At 45.3% G+C, this 23258-nt stretch overlaps 2 protein-coding genes and 1 long non-coding RNA gene across 8 annotated transcripts in view; 1 reads left to right on the top strand and 2 right to left on the bottom strand.

The window, feature by feature from the left end:
* Positions 1–4453, top strand: part of LOC309385259 — a 156610-nt gene extending 152157 nt beyond the window's left edge. The window contains exon 4 of the long non-coding RNA XR_014174192.1: positions 4326–4453. This is a non-coding gene — a long non-coding RNA (uncharacterized lncRNA). The remainder of the gene's footprint in view (positions 1–4325) is intronic.
* The window catches only part of LOC309385258 (uncharacterized protein), a 70300-nt gene extending 61777 nt beyond the window's left edge, over positions 1–8523 (bottom strand). For 2 of the 4 annotated variants that reach the window (XM_081939499.1, XM_081939501.1), the window contains exons 1-3: positions 5784–5968; positions 4299–4884; positions 1639–1765 (exon numbers count right to left, since the gene is read on the bottom strand). In XM_081939499.1, the coding sequence (XP_081795625.1) occupies positions 1639–1765; positions 4299–4808 (637 nt within the window). In that variant the 5' untranslated portion in view covers positions 4809–4884; positions 5784–5968. Of the gene's footprint in view, positions 1–1638; positions 1766–4298; positions 4885–5783; positions 5969–8404 lie in introns of those variants that run through there. The other 2 variants (XM_081939500.1, XM_081939502.1) reach the window with 2 other exon arrangements.
* Positions 8524–10071: 1548 nt separating this feature from the next.
* LOC309385254 (uncharacterized protein) lies at positions 10072–22970 on the bottom strand. Of its 3 annotated transcripts, none has more exons than XM_081939493.1 (6): positions 22831–22970; positions 20629–21071; positions 18803–18929; positions 18107–18189; positions 15216–15342; positions 10072–13711 (listed from the first exon to the last, which is right to left on the bottom strand). In XM_081939493.1, exons 1-6 carry the CDS (start codon positions 22841–22843, stop codon positions 12006–12008), a joined length of 2499 nt encoding a protein of 832 aa, XP_081795619.1. In that variant the 5' UTR covers positions 22844–22970; the 3' UTR covers positions 10072–12005. The 3 variants fall into 3 exon arrangements, with proteins under 3 accessions (XP_081795619.1, XP_081795617.1, XP_081795618.1); XM_081939491.1 differs by having other exon boundaries at positions 20629–21216; positions 22831–22956; XM_081939492.1 differs by lacking the exon at positions 22831–22970 and adding an exon at positions 22272–22334 and having other exon boundaries at positions 20629–21216.
* Between the last annotated feature and the right edge of the window lie 288 nt (positions 22971–23258).

Raw genomic sequence — 23258 nt, 5'->3', positions numbered from 1 at the left:
CATTATGGGAAGCAAAGTAGATCTGTACATGGTATATTAATTCCAAGTTCCATATTGGGGAGTGGGCTGATAGGGAACATCAGATTGATAGTAAAAAGTAATGATGTGGGTGTAATCTGTACCCCCAAAGGATCCAGGAGGAATGAGAGCAAGGGAAACCTGTACCGTTTAACCCGTACTGTTTGAAGTTACATCGGCAGGTAAACAAAGTGACTGATGACCATTTTTCACACTTATGACCGTTGCAGTATCCCTGTGATCGTGTGACCAAAATTCGGATTCTTGGCAACTGGCATATAACATTCATAGTGTCCTGGGGTCATGTGATCACCTGTGAATTTCTGACAAGCAAAGTCAATGGGGAAGCCAGATTCACCTCACAAGCATGTTGCCAATTTAAGAACTGCAGTAATTCACTTCACAACTGTCCCAAAGTTGCTTTTTCAAGAGGCAGTTGCAACCTTGGGGTAACCATGACCTGGATGACTGAGAATCTCCATAGACACTTAACAACTGTGGCAAGGAAAGTCGTAAAATTGGGCAAAACTCGCTTAACAACTGTCTTGCTTAGAAATTTTGGGCTCAATTGTTGTGTTAGCAATAGCACTACCAATAACACTTGGATTTATATACTGCTTCATAGTGCTTTTATAGCCCTCTCTAAGTGGTTTAGAGAGTCAGCACTTTGCCTCCACTGAGTCCTCATTTGACCAACCTTGGAAGGGTGGACAGCTGAGTCAAGCTTGAGCTGGTCAGGATTGAACTGCTGACAGTCAGCAGAGTTAGCCTACAATACTGCATTCTAACCACTGCGCCAACATCACAAAAAGGCCTCTCCAATTAACTGAGTACGTGGCAAGGAGTGAAATAAAGAGGCCTAAAGGGTTAGGCTTTGAGATGGCTCTCTTGTCATGAGACAAAAGGGCTTCTGTCAATCGCTGAAAGGCCCAGGGAACTATGAGTTTCCTTAAGTTTGTACTTAAGAATCTACTGAAATAGAGATTTTAAGATTGGATCTTCAGTTCATTTCTTTCCAGGACTTCAAGGAAGTGGGCAGGTGCTGAACAGTGCCATTTCCATTGGACGGGAATTATACTCTTGCCTTATCTGATTCATTTGGTGGCATGGTGGTTAAAACTTATTGCAGGCTAACTCTGCCCACAGCCATGAGATCAATCCTCATCGGCTCAAGGTTAAATCAGCCTTCCATCCTTCAAGGGTCGGTAAAAGGAGGACCCAGATTGTTGGGGGCAATAGGCCAACTCTGTAAACCGCTTAGAGAAGACTGTAAAGCACTATGAAGTGGTACATAAGTCTAAGTGCTATTACTATTTGGGAGTTTGGTAGGAGTTGATTGGCTGGATCAGGTCTCAATATCTCATTGGGAGAGATGATGTTACATGTCTTGAAAGTGGCATCTCTATCTGGGAATGCTAGTAGTGCAAAGAGGCCTTTGTTGATTAAATATGTGCTTATTGGGACCCTGGAAAAACACTGGAGTAAACTTCCGAGCTGAACCAACGTGTTCAATGAATGAATAACGTTCTGTAATATGTTTCTTTTCAACTGCACCATGTTATGTTTCCTTATGGAGTACACCAATATAAAAATATAACAAAGACAGAACTGCTTTTTTACTTTCGGATGTGATCTGAGCTGGATCCTCTTGGGAGATCCCTCCGAAGGCCACTTCTTGAGAGAGAGATGGCATGTCTCTATGTGCTTGGAGGTTTTGAACACCCACTTCCATGAAGGGATCCTGAACCTGTCAAAAGAAAAAGAGGGAAGAAGATTTTATGGTCCACTGCAACCAAGTTCACTCTGAAAAGCTTCTTAAATACAGGTAGAATATAACAGAACAGAATGGTAAGGGACCTTGGTGGTCTTCTAGTCCAACTCCCTGTGCAGGCAGGAAACCCTACACCATTTCAGACAAATAATCTCATAATCTCTCGTTAAAACCTTCCAGTGTTGGAGCACTCACAACTTCTGGAGGCAAGTTGTTCCACTGGTTAATTGCCCTCACTCTTAGGGAGTTGCTCCTCAATTCCAGGTTGCTTCTCTCCTTTATTAGTTTCCATCCATTGCTTCTTGTCCTTGCTTCTTCAGGTGCTTTGGAGAATAACTTGATTCTCTCTTCTTTGTGGCAACCCTTGAGGTATTAAAGACTGCTATCATATCACCCCTGGCCCTTCTCTTCATTAGACTAGTCATGCCAGTTCCTGTAACCATTCCTTGCATTTTAGCCTCTAGTCCCTAATCATCTGTTGCTCTTCTCTGCACTCTTTCTAGAGTCTCCACATCTTTTTTACATCATGGCTACGAAAACTGGATGCAGTATTCCAAGTGTGGTCTTACCACGGTGTTATAAAATGGTATTAAGTGATAGTCCTCGACTTATGACAATTGATGCCAAAATTTCCATTGCTAATTGAGATGGCCACTAAGTGAGTTTTGCTCCATTTTACCATTTTTCTTGCCAGAGTTGTTAAGTGAATCTGGTTTTCCCATTGACTTTGTCAGAAGGTTGCAAAAAATGATAGCAATAGCACGTAGACGTACCATATTTTTCGGAGTATAAGATTCATCAGAGTATAAGACTCAGCAAGGTTTTGAAGAGGAATTTTTTTTTAAAGTTTTTAAATCTCCCGAAAACGGCCCGTTTTTCACGAAAACGGGCCCGTTCCCCCACCCAAAGGCATGAATAGCCTTTAAGGAGCTTGCAGAATGCTCCTGGGGGTGGGGGCAAAAACGAGCAAAAAACGGCCTATTTTTCGTTTTTAAAAAAGGGCATGGATAGCCTTTAGGAAGCTTATAGAGTGCTCCTGGGGCTGGGGGGCTGTAAAATTGAGCAAAGGCTCTGCACGGGCATTTTGGTGAAGGGGCGGGGTTTCAGGAGGCAAAAAAAATGCCTTCAGTGACACACCCAGATGATAGCAATAGCACGTAGACGTACCATATTTTTCGGAGTATAAGATTCATCAGAGTATAAGACTCAGCAAGGTTTTGAAGAGGAATTTTTTTTTAAAGTTTTTAAATCTCCCGAAAACGGCCCGTTTTTCACGAAAACGGGCCCGTTCCCCCACCCAAAGGCATGAATAGCCTTTAAGGAGCTTGCAGAATGCTCCTGGGGGGGGGGCAAAAACGAGCAAAAAACGGCCTATTTTTCGTTTTTTAAAAAGGGCATGGATAGCCTTTAGGAAGCTTATAGAGTGCTCCTGGGGCTGGGGGGCTGTAAAATTGAGCAAAGGCTCTGCACGGGCATTTTGGTGAAGGGGCGGGGTTTCAGGAGGCAAAAAAAATGCCTTCAGTGACACACCCAGATTTTCAGCCTCTTTTTTGAGGGAAAAAGCTGCATCTTATACTCCGAAAAATACGGTATATAGCACTTCAAAGTGCTTTACAGCCCTCTCTAAGCAATCTTACAGAATCAGCATATTGCCCCCAACAATCTGGGTCCTCATTTTACCTGGGAAGGGTGGAAGGCTGAGTCAACCTTCAGCCTCGTGAGATTCGAACTGCCAAATTGCAGTCAGCCGGCAGTCAGCAGAAGTAGCCTGCAGTATTGCATTCTAACCACTGCGCCACTATGGCTCTTCACGTGATCCCAGGACACTGCAACCGTCATAAATGTGAGTCAGTTCTCAAGCATATGAATTTTTATCACGTGACCTGGGGATGCTGCAATAAATCACTTTTTCCCATGCTGTTAAGAGAGCTGTGAACGGTCACTAAACAAAAGGTTATAAGTCAAGGACTCTACCCTGGGAAGGGTCACTTAGAATAATCTCAATGATGAAGAATTTTTAATTATAATTATAAGAAAAGGTTTATTGGTGCCCAGAGGTTATTGTATTTAAAAATTCAGCAGCATTGCTTCTCACATTTTCACCATTTTGACAAGCACAGGTAATCCTTGACGTACAACTATAACTGAGCCCAAATTTTACGTTGCTAAGCGAGATTTGTCAAGTCAGTTTGCCCCATTTTATGACCTTTCTTGCCACGGTTGCTAAGTGAATCATTGTAGGGGTTAACTTAGTTATACATTTGTTAAGTGAATTTGGCTCCCCGGTGGACTTTGTTTACTTAGGTGGTCGCAAAAGGGGATTGCGTGTCCTAGGAACTCTGCAATTGTCATGAATACAAACCAGTTGCCGCAGTGTCAGAATTTTGATCAGGTGACCATGGGGATGCTGCCATATGGTCATAAGTCACTTTTTTTCAATGCTGTTGGATGGTCACTAAGTGAACTGTTGTGAAGTCCAGGATTAGCTGCAAAATAATTTTTGTCTTACCTGCTTCTTCTCCTCCGCCTGGCTCAGGAGGAAACCTTCTGCCAGGGCCACCGCCTGGGAGCTGGTCTCTGCTCCACACTCTCGCACCCAGCTCTCCATCTTTGGGGGCAGGACGGCCAGGAACTGCTCCAGGACCACCAAGTCCAACATCTGAGCTTTCGTGTGTTTCTCTGGCTTCAGCCATTGACGAGAAAGACGGTGTAAACGAGTGCAAAGTTCTCGAGGTTCCTCGCCTTCTTCGTAGAAGAACTCCCGGTAAAGTTGATGTTTTCCAGCCCATCTGGTGGTATCTGCTTCCTGGATGTTGCCCTCCTTCCTCGTTCTTCTCCAGAACTTCTCAGTAGACCCAAGCAAGGCAACACGGGATCCATTTCCTTCTGGGAATTGTGAGCCGGTTTTCGGGGTGTACCAAGAAGCTGGTTCACACCCATCCAAAGTCTGTCCTGGATTTGCAAAAGGACTTTCAGTCAGAGGAGCAGAATGGTAAGAAGAGCCACTGAAATGAGCCATTTCAGGAGATGTGGGACTTTGATCCTCAAACAATAAAAATCATCTCACAGGGAGAAAAATGCTTTCAGTTTTCAAGCTAAGAGAAAGGAACAAAAGGAAAGAAAAATGAGAAAAAAGAGAGCTGCTTTTGTAGACGTTGATAGGATGTTCTTGTCCAAAAAACATTTAAGGGAAGACAGAGAAGACAGTGCTCTTAAATACATACACACCCAACACACACAATGTCTTTCCAAACAGGAAATACATGTAGGACTCGATATAGGACCAATATTTGAGGCCAATATTTATGTTGCTAATTAAGGCAGTTGTTAAGTGACTTTTGGCCTGTTTTAGGAACTTTCTTGCCAGTAACTTTGCAAAGAGCACAAAATATTCCTAGATTTTTCAAACTGGAGATACCCCCAATGCTCAACACTCAGCTCGGGTCCAGTGTGGGGACCCCAAAATGCTGTGGCTTTTTCTCCAGCACCTCCACCCAAAACGGATAGTTCATATAGGAAAAAATATTGTAAGAACTTCGGGGGGAGGGGGGTATCTTCCTTCCTGCAGGACAGAGTTTCCATCAACCAGCCAGGATCCCTACCAAGGGTGGGAAAGGGGGCCGTGGGGTGGGGTGGGAGTGGAGAATAAGAGGTGGAGCAGTCCCAGGCTGGCTCGGGGGTTGAATGCTTCCTTCCAGGGAGAAAAGGCTTTGGAAACGCCGCGAGGCATCTGCTAATAGGGACCCCCGCCTGGGAATTGCAAGGCCAAAGCAACGCTGAGCTGAACCAGACGGACTTCTGCCTGACTTTTCTCGCTCCCTCCCCTCCCCCCCACCTTTCACAGCTTTTTTGGGGGGGGGGAGGAAAACATCCACAACGGAGCTCTACCTGACTTTCCTCGCTCCCTTCCCTCCCCTCCCCTCCTCCTTTCACAGCTTTTTTGGCGGAGGGATGAAAAGCATCCATATCTAAAGACTACAGGGGATGCCCCAACCTTGAGAAGGGAAAGATCCGAAAGGGGAAGAGTTTAATCAGCTGGATCCGTCGACGAGCTGCAAGCGACCGAGGCCCAGCTAGTCTCCACCCAGCTCGCAGCTCCGTCCTCGCCTTACAGTTGGAGAGCAGGGTCGCGCGTGCGCATTTCTATAGGCAATCTAAGGGTTAAAGAGAAAAAGGCAGCGTTCCTAGAGAAGGCCTCTCGAGTGATGGGCTTCTCCCTCTCCTGCGAAGGCTCGCTGCTCCTCCTTCCCCGCTCGGCTAGGAAGGGAAGCGTAGCGCTTGCTCGTCGGGCACTTGCTTGCCCCCTCGTGGATCCCGCCTGCCAGTTGCGCGAAGCGAGCGATTCTCTACCCCGTTTGCACCCCGTCCGCGATCCATTGCGTTTCAGATCCCGAAATCGGTCTTCATCGCTCTAGTTTTGCGTTTGCGGTCGGGGGCAAACGGGATCCCAGACCTATTTGAGTTTAGACAGGTAGTCCTCGATTTACGACTGTCATTGCGGCCAAAATTTCTGCGGCTAAGCCAGACAGTTCTTAAATTGAATTTCCCCTCCCTCCCCCATCTTACGACCTTTCTTCTATAGTTGTTAAGTGAAGCCCTTGAGTTAGTAACCCGTTTGTTAAATGAATCTGGCTTCCCCATTGGGTTTGCTTGCCAGGTCACAAAAGGGAATCACGTGACCCCAGGACATCGCAGCCTGTCAGTCGCCAAACGTCTCAATTGTGATCACGTGCCCACGGGGACATCTACTCCTGCTTCACTGACTATTGCTAAAGCTTTTGACTGTTGTGGATCACAACAAATTGTGGCAAGTTAAGCACTTTAAAAGTGCTATTGCTACATTTATTGAGAAGACGCTGGGTTAAATGTATGGACCAATTTTTTTTTGAATATAACAACGCACAATTGGATATGTAAGAGAAACTCTTTTGATCAACCATATTCAGAGGCCACTGGAAGAAAATGCAATGCGATGGCTGATCGTTTTCTTAATTAGCTATTAAATAGGCAAAGTTCAAAAGCAGCCATTCAAATGATTGGGGGCTTGGATATGTTTGTGCCTGGAACACTTGAGCATGAAACAATAAACTACCTCGGTAGAAAATATCATCCAATTCAACTGTTTAGGAAAAGATTTGGAATAGGCAAAAAAGTGGTTTTCACAATTTTTTTTTGTTAGCATCTAATCAAGCATATGAAGAAAAAAATCATTAGTAAAAGAAACAATTGAGTTTATATGGAAGAACTGAATTCAACAGATCCCTGAGATAATGTATCCACCTAAAAGAATATACATTTTATATAACTCTGCCCCAGAATTTTTAGCCTGGATTATTTTTTAATATCAATATCACAAAATTTAAGAATGTATATTGATATTCGTTTATCCAATTGTTTATCCTATCAGAATAGTGTGTTTCAGAAACTAATTAAGTTATCAAGACAATGATATTTCAGTGTTTCCCTGTTTAAATAATAAAGAATTTGTACAGTCTTTCATTTCAGAAATAATCTTTTGTGCCTACTTATCTCTGAAGTATTACCAGTACTTGTAACCATATCATTGGCTTTGCTGGCAACCTAAACGATTTGCCTTGACATTTTTAAACATTATTTGATATAACTGCCAAGTCTTTCGTTACAGTACTAGCACAGCATGTTTATACCAAAACAACAAATTTTGGGCTCAGTTGTGATTGTAAGTAGAGGACTACCTGTATTTCCCCACACTTCTGCAATTCCTGAGGTAACTTTTTTTTGAAAAATGAATTGGATGCCTTTGAGAAACATTTCCCACTGGGGAAATTCGATTCCTTCTGGATTTTTCTTTCCTTCAGGACTCCCACAGCTTCTCCTCAGAGATGTCACAGCTATTCCTTTCAGACCGCTATTCCTCAGGAACAATGTTTGCTAGTATCGTATTATCTTCAGTACAATAGCAGGGAAGTCCTATCCTTGGAAAGGATTTTAGGACAGAATCCCTCGGCACTACTATTATTTAATTATATTACTATTATAATATTGCCAGTGGCGTAGCGTGGGTTGTCAGCACCCGGGGCAAGGCAAGTAATTTGCGCCCCCTAAAGCGAGGGCGGCCCGACTGCAGCTGCCCCTGGGTCGGCATCAGTCAAGTGAGGCTCTCCATGCTGGCCTCCTGCCTTCCTCCCGAGGAGGAGCTCGAAGGGCAGCGGGAAAAGGCTCGACTGAAGGGAAGCAGGTGCCGCGGGGGTGGGAGGCGCACCGGGGGCTTCGGGAAGGCGCCGGCTTCCCGGGGCGCTCCAGGCGGAGCGGGAGGACGCGGTGGCGTTGCAGCGGCGGGCAGACGGAGCGCAGCGCAGCGCCGCTCTCCTTCGGCTCCGCCTGGAGCGCCCCGGGAAGCCGGCGCCTTCCCGAAGCCCCCGGTGCGCCTCCCACCCCCGCGGCACCTGCTTCCCTTCAGTCGAGCCTTTTCCCGCTGCCCTTCGAGCTCCTCCTCGGGAGGAAAGAGACGGCCACAGTCCGGCAAAGGGCGGCGCAGGGCGAGTCAGGGCGCCCCCCCAGATGTTGCGCCCGGTGGGGCCGGCCCCCCCTGCACCCCCCACGCTACGCCACTGAATATTGCTATTGTTATTTTACCAGAAGAGGACGTCTTTGTCACTCGGCTTTTCCTCACAGACAGGCGGGAAACGGTAGCCCCGCCCCTTCCAACGGTTCTTTTCCGAAGGTTCGCAGGATGCCTCAAAGACCCGTTTTTTTTCTGAGGGGGGAGTCCGCCAGGGCAGCGAAAGAGAGGGCCGGAAAGGTCCCCCTCCACTCCTCAATATACTATTTCTAGGGAGACGAACTCGCTCTCCTTAACCCTTGCAAAGCCTGGAGAGAACGAAGCTGCCCGGAGCCTTTGATGTACCTGTGCGCGGCTGCATCTGCGCGGCTCTTCGGCCTTTTTTGGGGATCAAAGCCCCAGGCGAAGAAAAGCCTTGGGTGGATCCGTCTCTTTTCCGCCGGCACCCGGCAAAAAAGCCTGTTTCTTTGTTCCAAGTCTGGGGCTTTCCAAAGGCTTGGAAGCGCTGGCTGGATTCTCAAGAGGACAAATGGAGATGTTTGAGAGATGCTTTGGTCCTGGAAGCCCCAGTTGCAGATGGTGGGAGGGGGAAGAGGAGGCCCAGGTTTCTGGTCCTACATATAGTCCTCGGCTTACAGCAGTTCGTTTAATGACCGTTCAAACAGCACTGAAAAAAAATGACCAATGACCCTTTTTTTCACTTACGACCATTTCAGCATCATGTGATCAGAATTAGGATACTTGGAATTAGGGGGTTAAAAATGAGATTGCAATTAAAAGAACAAGGGAATTGGAACGGTGGGCATATTTACAAATTCAATCCCACTATACGAAAGACAGGAAAATGCGGAGTATCAATAGAGACTTAACGGCACTAGACAAACTTATTGGGGACAGAAGAAAAAATATTTAAAAGAATGTACAAGTATCTATTAGAATATGCAATGGAGGAAGAACGAGTGAGAGAGATAATGGTGATGGCATGGGCAAAAAAAATTGGGTACAATATTGAATTGGAAAAGTGGGAAAAATTATGGATAAGAAGCAGGAAAGTAACTTTGACCATGGCATATAAGGAGAACATAAAATGTTTTATAGGTGGCATCTCCTACCAGCTAGACTAGCCAAAATGTATAAAAATGTATCACCTAAATGCTGGAAATGTGATTGTACATTAGGCACATACTACCACGTGGTGGTTGTGTGGAAAGGTAAAAGATTACTGGCAAAGGATTTTGACGTGGCTGGAAGAGATGACGGGACACAGACTGGAATTTAAACCAGAACTATTTCTTCTAGGAATTATAACAGAATGACAAAGCAAAGGGTTAATTTATCTAATACTGCATATTATTACGGTTGCGAAAAATGTTTATGCCCAACATTGGAAATGTGAGAATATACCCCCAGAATGGGAAAAAATGAAGAAAATACTAGATTGTGCAGAATAGGTTGACAGTGGAATTAAAAAATAAAGAAGAAGAAGAATCCTATGAGATTTGGAGCAGATTTTATCAATGGTTGGATTTGAGGAAATAGAAGTCGAAGTAGAGTAAAACTATGAGGTACAGATTGAAAGATGATGTACTATTTGTAAATGTAAGTGTATATGAGAGGTCTTATATGTGTAATAATGAGTAATGTATGTCAAGCACCAATATAGCAATGTTATATTTTAGTTTTGTATGGCGGAGATAATGCCAGGACGGTTACACCATATACACATTTGGGGGGGGGGGGGTTCTTTCTTTTTAACCAATAAACAAATTAGGGTCCTGGGATCCTTTTTTCTGATCTTCCGCCAAGCAATGTCAATGGGGAATCCAGATTCACTTAACAACCAGTGTTACTAACTTAACGACTACAGTGCTTCACTTAACAACTCTGGCAAGAAAGATCGTAAAATGGGGGCAAAGCTCACTTAACAAATGTTTCACTTAGCAACAGAAATGTTGGGCTCAGTTGTCGCCGTAAGCTGAGGGTGACCTCTATACCTTTACTATAACAGTACAGGTAGTCCTCATCTTACAACAGTCCACTTAGGGACCATTCAAAGTTGCAATGGCACTGAAAAAAGTGACATGACTATTTTTCACACTTATGACCATTGCACACACCCCCATGGTCACGTGATTTACATTTGGATGCTTGACAACCGACTCACATTTCTGATGGCTGTAGTGTCCCAGGGACATGTGAATAGCCATAGTGGCGCAGTGGTTAGAGTGCAATACTCCAGGCTACTTCTGCTGACTGCCGGCTGACTGCAACTTGGCAGTTCGAATCTCACCACGCTTAAGGGTGACTCAGCCTTCCATCTTTCCAAGGTCAGTAAAATGAGGATCCAGATTGTTGGGGACAATAGGCTGACTGTAAAACCGCTTAGAGTGGGTTGTAAAGCACCGTGAAGCGGTATATAAGGGCTACTGCTATCCTTTTTTGCCACCTTCGGACAAGCAAAGTCAATGGGGAAGCCAGATTCACTTAACAAACATATTACTAAGTTAACAACCGCAGTGCTTCACTTAACAAATGCAGCAAGAGAAGTTGTAAAATGGGGCAAAACTCAATAGCTGTCTCGCTTAGCAATGGACATTTTGGGCTCAATTGGGGTTGTACGTTGATGACGACCTGTAGTACTGACTTTCACGGCATTGGCTTTCTAGTCTGAGGATTACCCTTGGTAGGGTAAGACGAAATGGGGGGGAAAGATGGTCTCTTTTGGCAAGGAAAAAAGCAAGGGAACGGAATGCCTACAGCAGGGGTCCACAAACTTGGCTAAGACTTATGGACTTCAGCTCCCCAGAACTCTAGACCTCTAACCTAGAGAGAATTGAGACGATGGCCTGAACTTTATTATTGGAATCGGGGGTCACAACACAGGGTTGGTCGACGTTAAAAAGCTTCTGATCTGCACAGACACACACTTTATCAGGGTACTTTAGACTCAGGAAATTCTCCCCACACACCCTGGCCTATTTGAAGTCCCTGTAGTCAAATACATTCATATGCATTCATATAAAATTACATTTTTGTTACGCACTCACCCTAACTGAAGGTGAGGATTTCCCCCACCTCATAGTTCATTTGCAACACTGACTTGGACATTCACAAATGAGCAGGAGACATAGCGATGAATGCCAGACCTTTGCTGGAATTAGACCTTGACTATTATGAGACCAACTATTTTCTCAGCCTTCTTTCTGGTCGATGCAGCGTACAGCTCAATGGAAAGCAGGTTGGTTGTGATTGTTTTTTTCCGGAACTATTCGTTGAAGTCCGTACCTGTCTTGATCGGTTGCCGTGCCACACCAGACAATTACTGAGGTACAAATGACAGACTCAATTAGTTGTAACTCTTCCAAGAGCTTTCAGTTGATCTCATCCATCATCTTATCATCTTAAATCTTATAAAATGAAAAGATATATCTGTCATCCATCCATCCAATTTCTTAACTTGCCCATCTCCCTGATACAGGGCGATAATTTCTCATTTTCCTTCCTTCAGCCACACCAGTTCATTTTAACCCAAGATCCACTTCCATTACATTTCCTTGTGTGGAAAAAAACCCAAATTCCTTTTCTGTCCAATCACACTTGGCCAATAAAGAATTCTGCACGAGGATCATAACCTCAGAACTGGGGTTTCTGAAGTTCTGCCCACAGTCCGTGCACTCATATGGTTTCTCGTATGTGGATCCTTCTGTGGGAAGTCACAGAACTACTCTTTCTAAAGCTCTTTCCACATTCCTCACAGTGGTACGGTTTCTCCCCCGTGTGGATCTTTTTATGAGAACTAAGGGAACTGCTTACAGTGAAACTCTTTCCACATTCTGTACATTTGTATGGCTTTTCCCCCGTGTGGGTCCTTTTATGGGATGTAAGGGAACAGCTCACGCTAAAACTCTTCCCACACTCCAGACATTGATATGGCTTCTCTCCGGTGTGGATCCTTTTATGAGAATTGAGATAGCTTGCATCACTGAAGCTTTTTCCGCATTCCAGGCACTGATACGGTTTCTCCCCTGTGTGGAGCCTCTTATGGAAAGTAAGGCGACTTTTGCGATAGAAACACTTCCCACATTCTGCACATTGATAGGGTTTCTCCCCGCTATGGAGTCTCATATGGGAACTCAGGTAACTGCTCTGACTGAAGCTCTTTCCACACTCCATGCATTGATAGGGTTTCTCTCCTCGGTGCATCCTCATATGGGATGTCAGGGAACAGCTCACACTAAAACTCTTCCCACACTCCAGACATGTATACGGCTTCTCTCCGGTGTGGATCCTTTTATGTGAAGTGAGGTGACTTAAATCGTTGAAGCGCTTCCCGCACTCCAGGCACTGATACGGTTTCTCCCCTGTGTGGATCCTCTTATGGGAAGTAAGGTTGCTTCTCTGAGAGAAGCACTTCCCACACTCCACACATTGGTAGGGTTTCTCCCCACTGTGGATTCTTGTGTGGGAAGTCAGAGAACTTTTCTTAATGAAGCTCTTTCCACACTCCATGCATTGATACGGTTTCTCTCCTCGGTGCATCCTCATATGGGATGTCAGGGAACAGCTTACACTAAAACTCTTCCCACACTCCAGACATTTATACGGCTTCTGTCCGGTGTGGATTCTTTTATGGGTAGTGAGGTGACTTACGTCGATGAAGCACTTCCCGCACTCCAGGCACTGATATGGTTTCTCCCCTGTGTGGATCCTCTTATGTGAAGTAAGGTTGCTTCTCTGAGAGAAGCACTTCCCACACTCCGCACATTGGTAGGGTTTCTCCCCGCTGTGGATTCTCATGTGGGAAGTCAGAGAACTTCTCTTAATGAAGCTCTTTCCACACTCCAAGCATGGATGTGATTTCTCTCCTCGGTGGATCCTTTCATGGGTCGTAAGGTAACTTTTCTGATGGAAGCTCTTCCCACAATCCATGCATTGATATGGATTCTCCTGGAGATGACTCTTTTGATGGTCACTGAGATGGTTACTCTCGCTGAAGCTCTCTCCGCATTCCACAGATTTAAATAATTTATCCTTGAGCGATATATTTTGATTTAAAGTAAGAGGAAAGAGCCATTCCCAAGTTACGTGTTGTGTGTCGACAGGGTGGCTTCTGCAATATCCACACAATCCTGATTCCTCCTTCAATATTTTTCCACACCCTGGACACATTCCAGTTTCTTGGTGATTTTTTTCAGCCAGGAGCGCATTGTTATCTGCACGATGAAAAGTGAGAGCTTTCTCTGGCTCTCTGTTTAGCTGCTTTTCCTCAGGACTTTGGACTCCCCATTGACATTGGAACATCCTTTCTCCAATTTCATTTTTGACTGATGGCAAGTGCTCTATCATCTCCTTCTTGGAATCCTCATCCTCCCACCTTTCGCCTGATTGCGACAAAAAGAAGAAACAAAGAGGTGAGTTTCATGAGATGTTCAAGGCCCAAGCTAAAACACCCTCGGGGATCAAGTTCTATTGCCACATCCTGTGTTGAACATTACAGGTAGTTCTCAAGTTATGAACCTTGGTGGCACAGTGGCTAGAATGTAGTATTGCAGGCTAATTCTGCTGACTGCCAGTAGTTCGATTCTGACCAATTCTGTATCAAGGTTAACTGAGCCTTCCATCCTTCTGAGGTCTTAAATAAGGAGCCAGATTGTTGGGGGTAAGACGCTGACTCTGTAAACTGGTTAGAGAGGGCTGTAAAGTAGTGTGAAGTGGTATATAAGTCTAGTGCTATCGCTAACATTACAATTGAGCCCCAAATTTCTAACTGAGACAATTATTAAGTGGGTTTTGTCCCGTTTTTTGACTTTCCTAGTTATGGTTGTTAAGTAAATTACTGCAGTTGTTAAGTTAGCAACATGGTTGTGCAGTGAATCTGGCTTCCCCACTGACTTTGCTTGTCAGAAAGTCGCAGGGGATCACATGACCCTAGGACACTGAAACCACCATAAATACATGCCAGTGCCAAAGTGTCTCAATTTTGATCACACAACCGTAAGTATACTGCAACAGACGTAAATGTGTGTGAAATTAACACTTAGGGATTAACCCTTTAGCTGAGAAATTACCAGGAGATAGCCGAACAATAATAATACAGCTTTATTATTGAACTTTTGCAAAAGAGACCTCCGTGCTTATATGGCGGAGCCAAGGAGGACATCTTCCATACAAATACATGAAAGTTATATACATTTTCAGAAGCTCGGCCTTGTTACTGCCCACTCATCCTATTGGCTAAATTCTCCTGGAACGTTTAACCCTTCATTAAATTTAACCCTTCATTAAATTAGACATACCTAATTCTAGCATGTTTTAGCCTCCAATCCCCTAACCATCTTTGTTGCTCTTCTCTGCCCTCTTTCTAGAGCACGGATGTCAAACTCTCCGCATCATGTTGATGTCACATGACGTATCACGTCATTTTCTTGCCTTTGCACAGCTGGGGGGGACGTGGCCTGCGTGTGGCACATCCAGCTTGTGGGCCACCAGTTTGATACCCCTGTTCTAGAATCTCAACATCTTTTTTATATCGTGCTGACCAAAATTGGATGCAATATTCTAAGTGTGGTCTTATCAAGGCGTTATAAAGTGGTACTAACACTTCACATGTTCCATGAAATTCGGTCTTATCAGGGTTTCCAAATTCCAGAAAAATGAAAGACACTACCTTAAGGCTACCACCCAAAAGAGAAACTCAATAAGGAGGCTGTTTGCTCCTTTTTACAGAGAAGAGATAGCATAAATATTTTTTGTCGTCCTGCCTGCCTGATCCAGTGGGGAAATCAATACATTCTCCTTTTTTGTAGGAAAGGAACAGACCAGCATGTTCTGAGAAGCAGGTAAGCTGGTTACGTGTGACTAAAAAAGTAGAAAGAGAACCCTTACCTATGCAAGTCACGTTCCTTGCATTTTCCAATGTGATCTCCCTGTACAGCAATTTCTGGTCAGGATTCAGCAGAGCCCACTCCTCTTCAGAAAAAGATATGGCTATATCTTCAAATGACATATGATTCTGAAATTCAAAAAAAAAAAGTCCCTCTTAATGTACGGTTCCAACTTACTTGAGGTCGTAAGTTGAAGATTGCTTGTACCACCTGAATTTCGCCCAAGGTCACTCTGAGAGTGAGATGAGTGGTATCTAAGTTTGATAAATACAAATAAATAATTATTTATCAAGCTTAGATACCACCCGTCCCAAATCTCAGAGTGACTCTGGGCAATTTTCACATAGTTGAGGTAGTTCTCAACTAATGACCACAATTGATCCCAAAATTTCTGTTGTTGTTTCCCATCGCATGCCAAAAGCAGGGGAAGCACAGGGGGGTTGTGTGTGGGCGTGCCCATACCCATAATGCAATGCGTGCGACAAACCCCACCCTTACCCCTGCATGCATGCATGCACAACCCCTGCCCTCCCCCCTGCTTCTGGCTCGCGATGGACCCGTTTTTCACCCTCCCCAGGCTTCAGAGGCTTTCTAGCAACTTGGGGAGGGCAAAAACAGCCTCCCCCATCCTCCCAGAGGCTCTCCAGAGGCTTCCCTGAAGCCTCCGGAAGGTGAAAAATGGCCATACATGCAAACTGGAATTTCCAGGAACAGAGTCCAGGTTGCCCGGAGGGCCGTTTTTCGCTCTCCGGAGCCTTCAGGATGCTTCCCTAAAGCCTCCAGAGCACAAAAAACGGCCCAATGCGCAAAATGGAAGTCTGTCACCGAACTTTTGGTTTGCGCGTTGCGTTGTTTTTCACCCTCCGGAAGGCGAAAAACGGCCGAAAAAGAAGGCCAAAGTCAGCTGGCCAGCACACGCATGCACGTTGGAGCTGACAGGGCAACGCCTCGCGTGCCCTAACAAATGGCTCCACGTGCCACCTGTGCCATAGATTCACTATCACAGCTCTATTCTAGTCTGTTGTAATCTAGATCTACTCTACTCTAGTCTACTAAACATGCAGTGTCAAACTCGATTTCATTGAGAGCCTCATCAGAGTTGTGTTTGACCTTGGGGGGCTAGGATGGACATGTCCAGGATGGGCATGGCCAACTCAATGTCACTCATATTGGGGGCGCATGTGGAGCCTGAGCGCTCTGCCAGCGAAAACATGCTCCTGAGCTTCATTTTCATCTGTGACAGCCTCATGCAACCCTCTATCAGTGAAAACGGAGCTCTGGAGGGCCACCCGTGACCCTCGCAAACTTCATTTTTGCTGGCAGAGGCACTGTGGGCCAGTCCTTCGCTGTTTCCAGGGCAGTCCCGCTGGCCAGATTTAAGCATCCCATAGGCCAGATCCGGCCCCCTGGCCTTGAGTCTGACACCCCTGTACTAAACAGATGGCTCCAAGTCGAGAATCACCTGCAAGGTTTTCTATCTTATCTCTTAATGAAGTGATTTTGTAGGATTTCAAAGCCCATTCAGTGGTAACAACCCTCATATCTTTCTGGATCAGTTGGTGGGACTGGCATTGGATCCTCTTTCCTTTCTGGAAAATGGTTTCCTCAACCAAGTCTTGTTCCATGTTTTAACCAGTGGAAATAGGTCCCAGTTCTCTTTTCTACTGAGCAAAGTTCACTAAGTGTGTAGTATAAGTGTTTTTACTTAAAACCAACAGAATTCAAAAGTTTCTGACTGAAAATATGTCTGAGTAAACATTTTATTCATACTGCTGCTTCTGCAAGATTTTAAAACTTGTTTTGGTTGGTGGGAACAGTAGGTTCTGGAACAACTGATGGGATGAATCTTAGATTCATCATTGATCAAGGTCTTCGGTGCTTCCTGAAGGTGACTTCTCAACACAGTGTTGGGACAATCCTAGTTGATACGTTAATGGATGCCTTATGTTGTCCCTGAGACAAAAATAAAGTTCAACAGCTATTTGAAGCTGCTGGAAAAGGCCTTCTAGAAGCATGAGAAGCCAGCAATGTTCAAATGATACCAGGAAGCTGCTCCCACTGTGAAAAAAATGGCTAGAAGGGAGCAAATTAAGTGAACTAACTTTGGAAGAGAAATTCAGCTTGCTTTGGAATGTCCCTTGTCAAAACCACATTTAGACACTGAAAAGAAAAGAATCTGAAAAGAATCGGCCTCAAAATAGCAGAGTTGGAAAGGACCTTGGAGGTCTTCTAATCCAACCCCCCACTCGCTTAAGGAGACCCTTTACTTTTCAGAGAAATGGTTGTCCAGTTTCTTCTTAAAAAGCTCCAGCAATGGAACGCCCACAACTTCTAAAGAAAAGCTGTTCCACTGGTTAATTGTTCTCACTATCTTAGTTCTAGGTTGCTTCTTTCCTTGATTAGTTCCCATCCATTGCTTCTTGTCTTGCCTTCAGATGCTTTGGAGAATAGCTTGACTCCCTCTTCTTTGTGGCAGCCCATTAGATATTGGAAGACTGCTATCATGTCTTTTAATTAAATTAGACATACCCAAATCCTGCAACTATTCTTCATATGTTTTAGCCTCCAGTCCTCTAATCATCTTCATTGATCTTTAATACATTCTTTCCAAAATCTCAACAAATAGCTTGGCTCCCTCTTCTTTGTGGCAGCCCTTTAGATATTGTAACGTTACTCATTAAAGTAGACATACCCAGTTCCTGCAATTGTTCTTCATATGTTTTAGCCTCCAGCCCCCTAATCATCTTCATTGCTCTTCTTTGACTCTTTCCAGAGTCTCAATATCTTTTTTAAATCGCAGTGATCAAAACTGGATGCAATATTCCAAGTGTAGGCCTTGCCAAGGCATTATAAAGTGGTACTAACACTTTACGCAAGCTTGATCCCTCCTACCTGAGTTGGAAGGACAACAGCAGTTTCAGAATCACCAGAAAACAAAGGTGCTTCTGCAGGAAACCTCAGGATTGCTCCTTTCCCTGATAAGACAGAAATGGAGGAAGACATTTTGAAAACATTCCTTCCCCAGAAAGTAAATGGTATATACCGTATTTTTCGGAGTATAAGGCGCACCAAAGTTTTGAAGAGGCAAATTTTTAAAAAAGCTTTTGCATGCTGCAAACCTCCCCAAAACGGCCTGTTTTTCACGAATGCAGACTTGTTTCCCCCCCCCCCAAAAAAGGCATGAATAGCCTTTAGGGGGCTTGCAGAGTGCTCCTGGGGGGGACGGGGACATAAATGAGCAAAAAACGCCCGTTGTTCATCAAAAAAAATTGCATGCATAGCCTTTAGGAAGTTTATAGAGTACTCCTGGATCTGGGTGCTCAATGCCTCATTGGGAGAGATGATGTTACATGCCTTGAAAGCGGCATCTCTATCTGGGAATGCTAGTAGTGCAAAGAGGCCTTTGTTGATTAAATATGTGCTTATTGGGACCCTGGAAAAACACTGGAGTAAGCTTCCGAGCTGAACCAACGTGTTCAATGAATGAATAAAGTTCTGTAATATGTTTCTTTTCAACTGCACCCTGTTATGTTTCCTTATGGAGTACACCAATATAAAAATATAACAAAGACAGAACTGTGTTTTTACTTTCGGATGTGATCTGAGCTGGATCCTCTTGGGAAGTCCCTCCGAAGGCCAGTTCTTGAGAGAGAGATGACATGTCTCTATGTGCTTGGAGGTTTTGAACACCCACTTCCATGAAGGGATCCTGAACCTGTCAAAAGAAAAAGAGGGGAGAAGATTTTATGGTCCACTGCAACCAAGTTCACTCTGAAAAGAGAGGGCTTCTCATATACAGGTAGAATAGAACAGAACAGAATTGGAAGGGACCCTGGAGGTCTTCTAGTCCAACTCCCTGCGCAGGCAGGAAACCCTACACCATTTCAGACAAATGGTTGCATAATCTCTCCTTAAAAACTTCCAATGTTGGGGCATTCACAACTTCTGGAGGCAGGTTGTTCCACTGGTTAATTGTTCTCACTTTCAGGAAATTTCTCCTTAGTTCTAGGTTGCTTCTCCCCTTGATTAATTTCTATCGATTCTTGTCCTGCCCTCAAGTGCTTTGGAGAATAGCTTGATTCCCTTTTCTTTTGGGCAACTCGTGAGATATTGGAAGACTGCTATCCTGTCTCCCCTGGTCTTTCTCTTCACTAGACTAGCCAGGCTCAGTTCCTGCAACTGTTCTTCATATGTTTTAGCCTCCAGTCCTCCAATCATCTTCATTGCTCTTCTCTGCACTCTTTCTAGAGTCTCAACATCATTTTTACATCATGGCAACCAAAACTAGATGCAGTATTTCAAGTGTGGCCTTACCAGGGCATTATGAAGTGGTATTTAGTGAGAGTCCTCAACTTACAACAATTGATGCCAAAATTTCCATTTCTAATTGGGACCGCTGCTAAGTGAGTTCTTCTCCATTTAATGATTTTTCTCGCCACAGTTGTTAAGTGAATCCCTGCAGTTGTTAAGTTACTAATACAGTTGTATTACTGCGCCACTCCTTTCCTTGTCAGAAGGTCCCCAAAGGAGATTACATGATCCTGGGACACCGCAACCGTCATAAATAGGAGCCAGTTGCCAAGCACCTGAATTTTGATCACCTGACCCTGGGAAAGCTACAATGGTTGTAAGTGTGAAAAATGATAAACTCACACTTCCCCCCCCCCTGCTGTTATAGCTATGAACAGTCACTAAACAAAAGGTTGTAAGTCAAGGACTCGACCCTGGGAAATCTGTAGAGGAAGGGACACTTCAAATAATCTCAGTGATGAAGGATTTTTAGTAATTATAAGAAAAAGCTTATTGGTGCCCAGAAATTATTGTATTTAAAAATTCAACTTCTCATGCTGTCACCTTTTTGAATCAAAACAAGTAGTCCTCGACTTACAACTACAATTGAGTCCAAAAGTTACGTTGCTACGTGAGACATTGGTTAAGTGAGTTTTGCCCCATTTAGGACCTTTCTTGCCATGGCCATTAAGTGAATCACTGCAGGGGTTAACTTCGTCATATGTTTGTTAGGTGAATCTGGACTTTCTTAGTCAGAAGGTCACAAAAGGGGATTGTGTGATCCCGGGGCACTGCAACCGTCAAAGAAATGAGTCAAGCGGCCAAATTTTGATCATGTGACCAATGGGGATGCTGCAGTGAAGAATGAATAGCAATAGCGCTTAGACTTATATACCACTTCACAGTGCTGTTACAGATCTCTCCTCTCTAAGCAGTTTATAGAGTCAGCCTATTGCCCCCAACAATCTGGGTCCTCATTTTACCCACCTTGGAAAGAGGGAAGGCTGAGTCAACATTCATAATGATCATAAGTCGTTTTTTTCAATGCTGTTGTAACTTTGAATGGTCACTAACTGAACTGCTATTAAGTCCAGGATTAGCTGCAAAATAATTTTTTGTCTTACCTGCTTCTTCTCCTCCGCCTGGCTCAGGAGGAAACCTTCTGCCAGGGCCACCGCCTGGGAGCTGGTCTCTGCTCCACACTCTCGCACCCAGCTCTCCATCTTTGGGGGCAGGACGGCCAGGAACTGCTCCAGGACCACCAAGTCCAACATCTGAGCTTTTGTGTGTTTCTCTGGCTTCAGCCATCGACGATAAAGACGGTGTAAACGAGTGCAAAGTTCTCGAGGTTCCTCGCCTTCTTCGTAGAAGAACTCCTGGCAAAGTTGATGTCCTCCAGCCCATCTTCTGGTTCCTCCTTCCAGGACGTTGCCCTCCTTCCTCGTTCTTCTCCAGAACTTCTCAGTAGACCCAAGCAAGGCAATACGGGATCCATTTCCTTCTGGGTCTCGTGAGCTGGTTTTCGGGGTGTAGCAAGAAGCTGGGTCACACCCATCCAAAGTCTGTCCTGGATTTGCAAAAGGACTTTCGGTCAGAGGGGCAGAATGGTAAGAAGAGCCACCGAAATGAGCCATTTCAGGAGATGTGGGACTTTGATGCTCAAACAATAAGAATCCTCCCACAGAGGGGGGGAAATGCTTTCAGTTTTCAAGCTAAGGGAAAGGAACAAAAGGAAAGAAAAGGGAGAAAAAGTTGCCTTCGTAGAGATCAATAGGATGTTCTTATCCAAGAAACGTTTAAGGGAAGACAGAAGACAGTGCTCTTAATAATAATAATAATAATAATAATAATAATAATAATAATAATAATAATAATAATAATAAATTATTTCTTAGCCACACCCTCTCCCGAAGGACTCGGGGCGGTGTACAATAAAACACATAAAAACAATATGGACAATACACACACAGAATAAACAAACACGTGTACATGAAGGAGGTATGAAGATAAGAAAAGGCAGTTAAAACATAGTTTAAAATCCCCTAATAAAAGTCTAAAAGTCACAAAAATTAAAAAACCCGTCAGGAGCAGTGTGAACGAACTATGGTTGAGCCAGGCCAGCTACTTGAAATAGATGCGTCTTGAGCTTTATCCGGAAGGCGCGGAGGTCAGAGGTAGTCCTAATATCCGGGGGAAGGTCATTCCACAGGGCTGGGCCCGCAACAGAGAAGGCTCTACTCCTAGACGCTGCCCCCCGACATTGTCTGGTGGACGGCACCTGGAGGAGTCCCTCTCTGTGCGAGTGAATTGGTCGCAGGGATGTATGGGGCAGGATACGATCCCGCAAGTAGCTAGGTCCTGAGCCATGGAGCGCTTTAAAGATTGTTATCAAAACCTTGAAACGCACCCGGTAGACCACAGGGAGCCAGTGCAGCTCGCGCAGGAAAGGTGTCACATGGGAGTACCTTGTACTCCCCATAATTACCCGCGCGGCCGCGTTCTGGACCAACTGTAGTCTACGAGTGCATTTCAAGGGAAGCCCCATGTAGAGAGCGTTACAGTAGTCCAGGCGAGACGTCACCACACACAGAGACTTTCCAAACAGGAAGTACATGTAGGACTCGATGTAGGACCAATATTTGAGGGCAATATTTATGTTGCTAATTAAGGCAGTTGTTAAGTGACTTTTGGCCTGTTTTAGGACCTTTCTTGCCAGTAACTTTGCAAAGAGCACAAAATATTCCTAGATTTTTCAAACTGGAGATACCTCCAATGCTCAGCACTCAGCTCGGCACCAGTGTGGGGACCCCAAAATGCTCTGGCCTTTTCTCCAGCACTCCCAACCACAAAACCCTCTGGGTTCTTTCCTACAGCAGCCCCATCCCCCAAATGCTGTGGCTTTTTCTCCAGCACCTCCACCCAAAACGGATAGTTCATATAGGAAAAAAATATTGCAAGACACTTCGGGGGGGGGGGGGGGATGTCTTCCTTCCTGCAGGACAGAGTCTCCATCAACCAGCCAGGATCCCTACCAGGGGTGGGAAAGGGGGCCGTGGGGTGGGGTGGGAGTGGAGGATAAGAGGTGGAGCAGTCCCAGGCTGGCTCGGGGGTTGAATGCTTCCTTCCAGGGAGAAAAGGCTTTGGAAACGCCGCGAGGCATCTGCAAATAGGGACCCCCGCCTGGGAATTGCAAGGCCAAAGCAACGCTGAGCTGAACCAGACGGAGCTCTGCCTGACTTTCCTCGCTCCCTTCCCTCCCCCCAACCTTTTTTTTGGGGGGGGGGATGAAAAGCCTCCAAATATAAGACCGTAGGGGACGCCCCAACCTTGAGAAGGCATAGATCCGAAGAAGGGGTGAGAGTTGCCTCTCCTGGATCCGTCGATCGACTCCAAGGGATCGAGTGCCCAGCTCCAGACTCCTTCCACCCGCCCGGGATCCCAAGCTCCATCCGCCGCTACCGACAGGGAGAAGGACGCTTTCCTCTCGCGTTTGAGAACAGGTTAGCGCCTGCGCACTCCTCTGCGGGCAATCTTAAGGGTTAAAGAGAAAAAGGCGGCGTTCCTAGAGAAGGCCTCTCGAGCGACGGGCCCCTCCCTCTCCTGCGAAGTTTCGCTGCTCCTACTTCCCCCTGTTGGGCTTGGGAAGGGAAGCGTAGCCCTTGCTTGCCGGGCAGCGCCACCTCGTGGATCCCGCCCGCCTGTCGCGCGAAGCGAGCGATTCTCTGCCCCGTTTGCACCCCGTCCGTTGGACTTT

The sequence above is a fragment of the Natrix helvetica genome, assembly GCF_964273705.1.
Source record: "Natrix helvetica genome assembly, chromosome: 1".
NCBI lineage: Eukaryota > Metazoa > Chordata > Lepidosauria > Squamata > Natricidae > Natrix > Natrix helvetica.
This window is presented reverse-complemented; position numbering and strand designations above follow the sequence as displayed.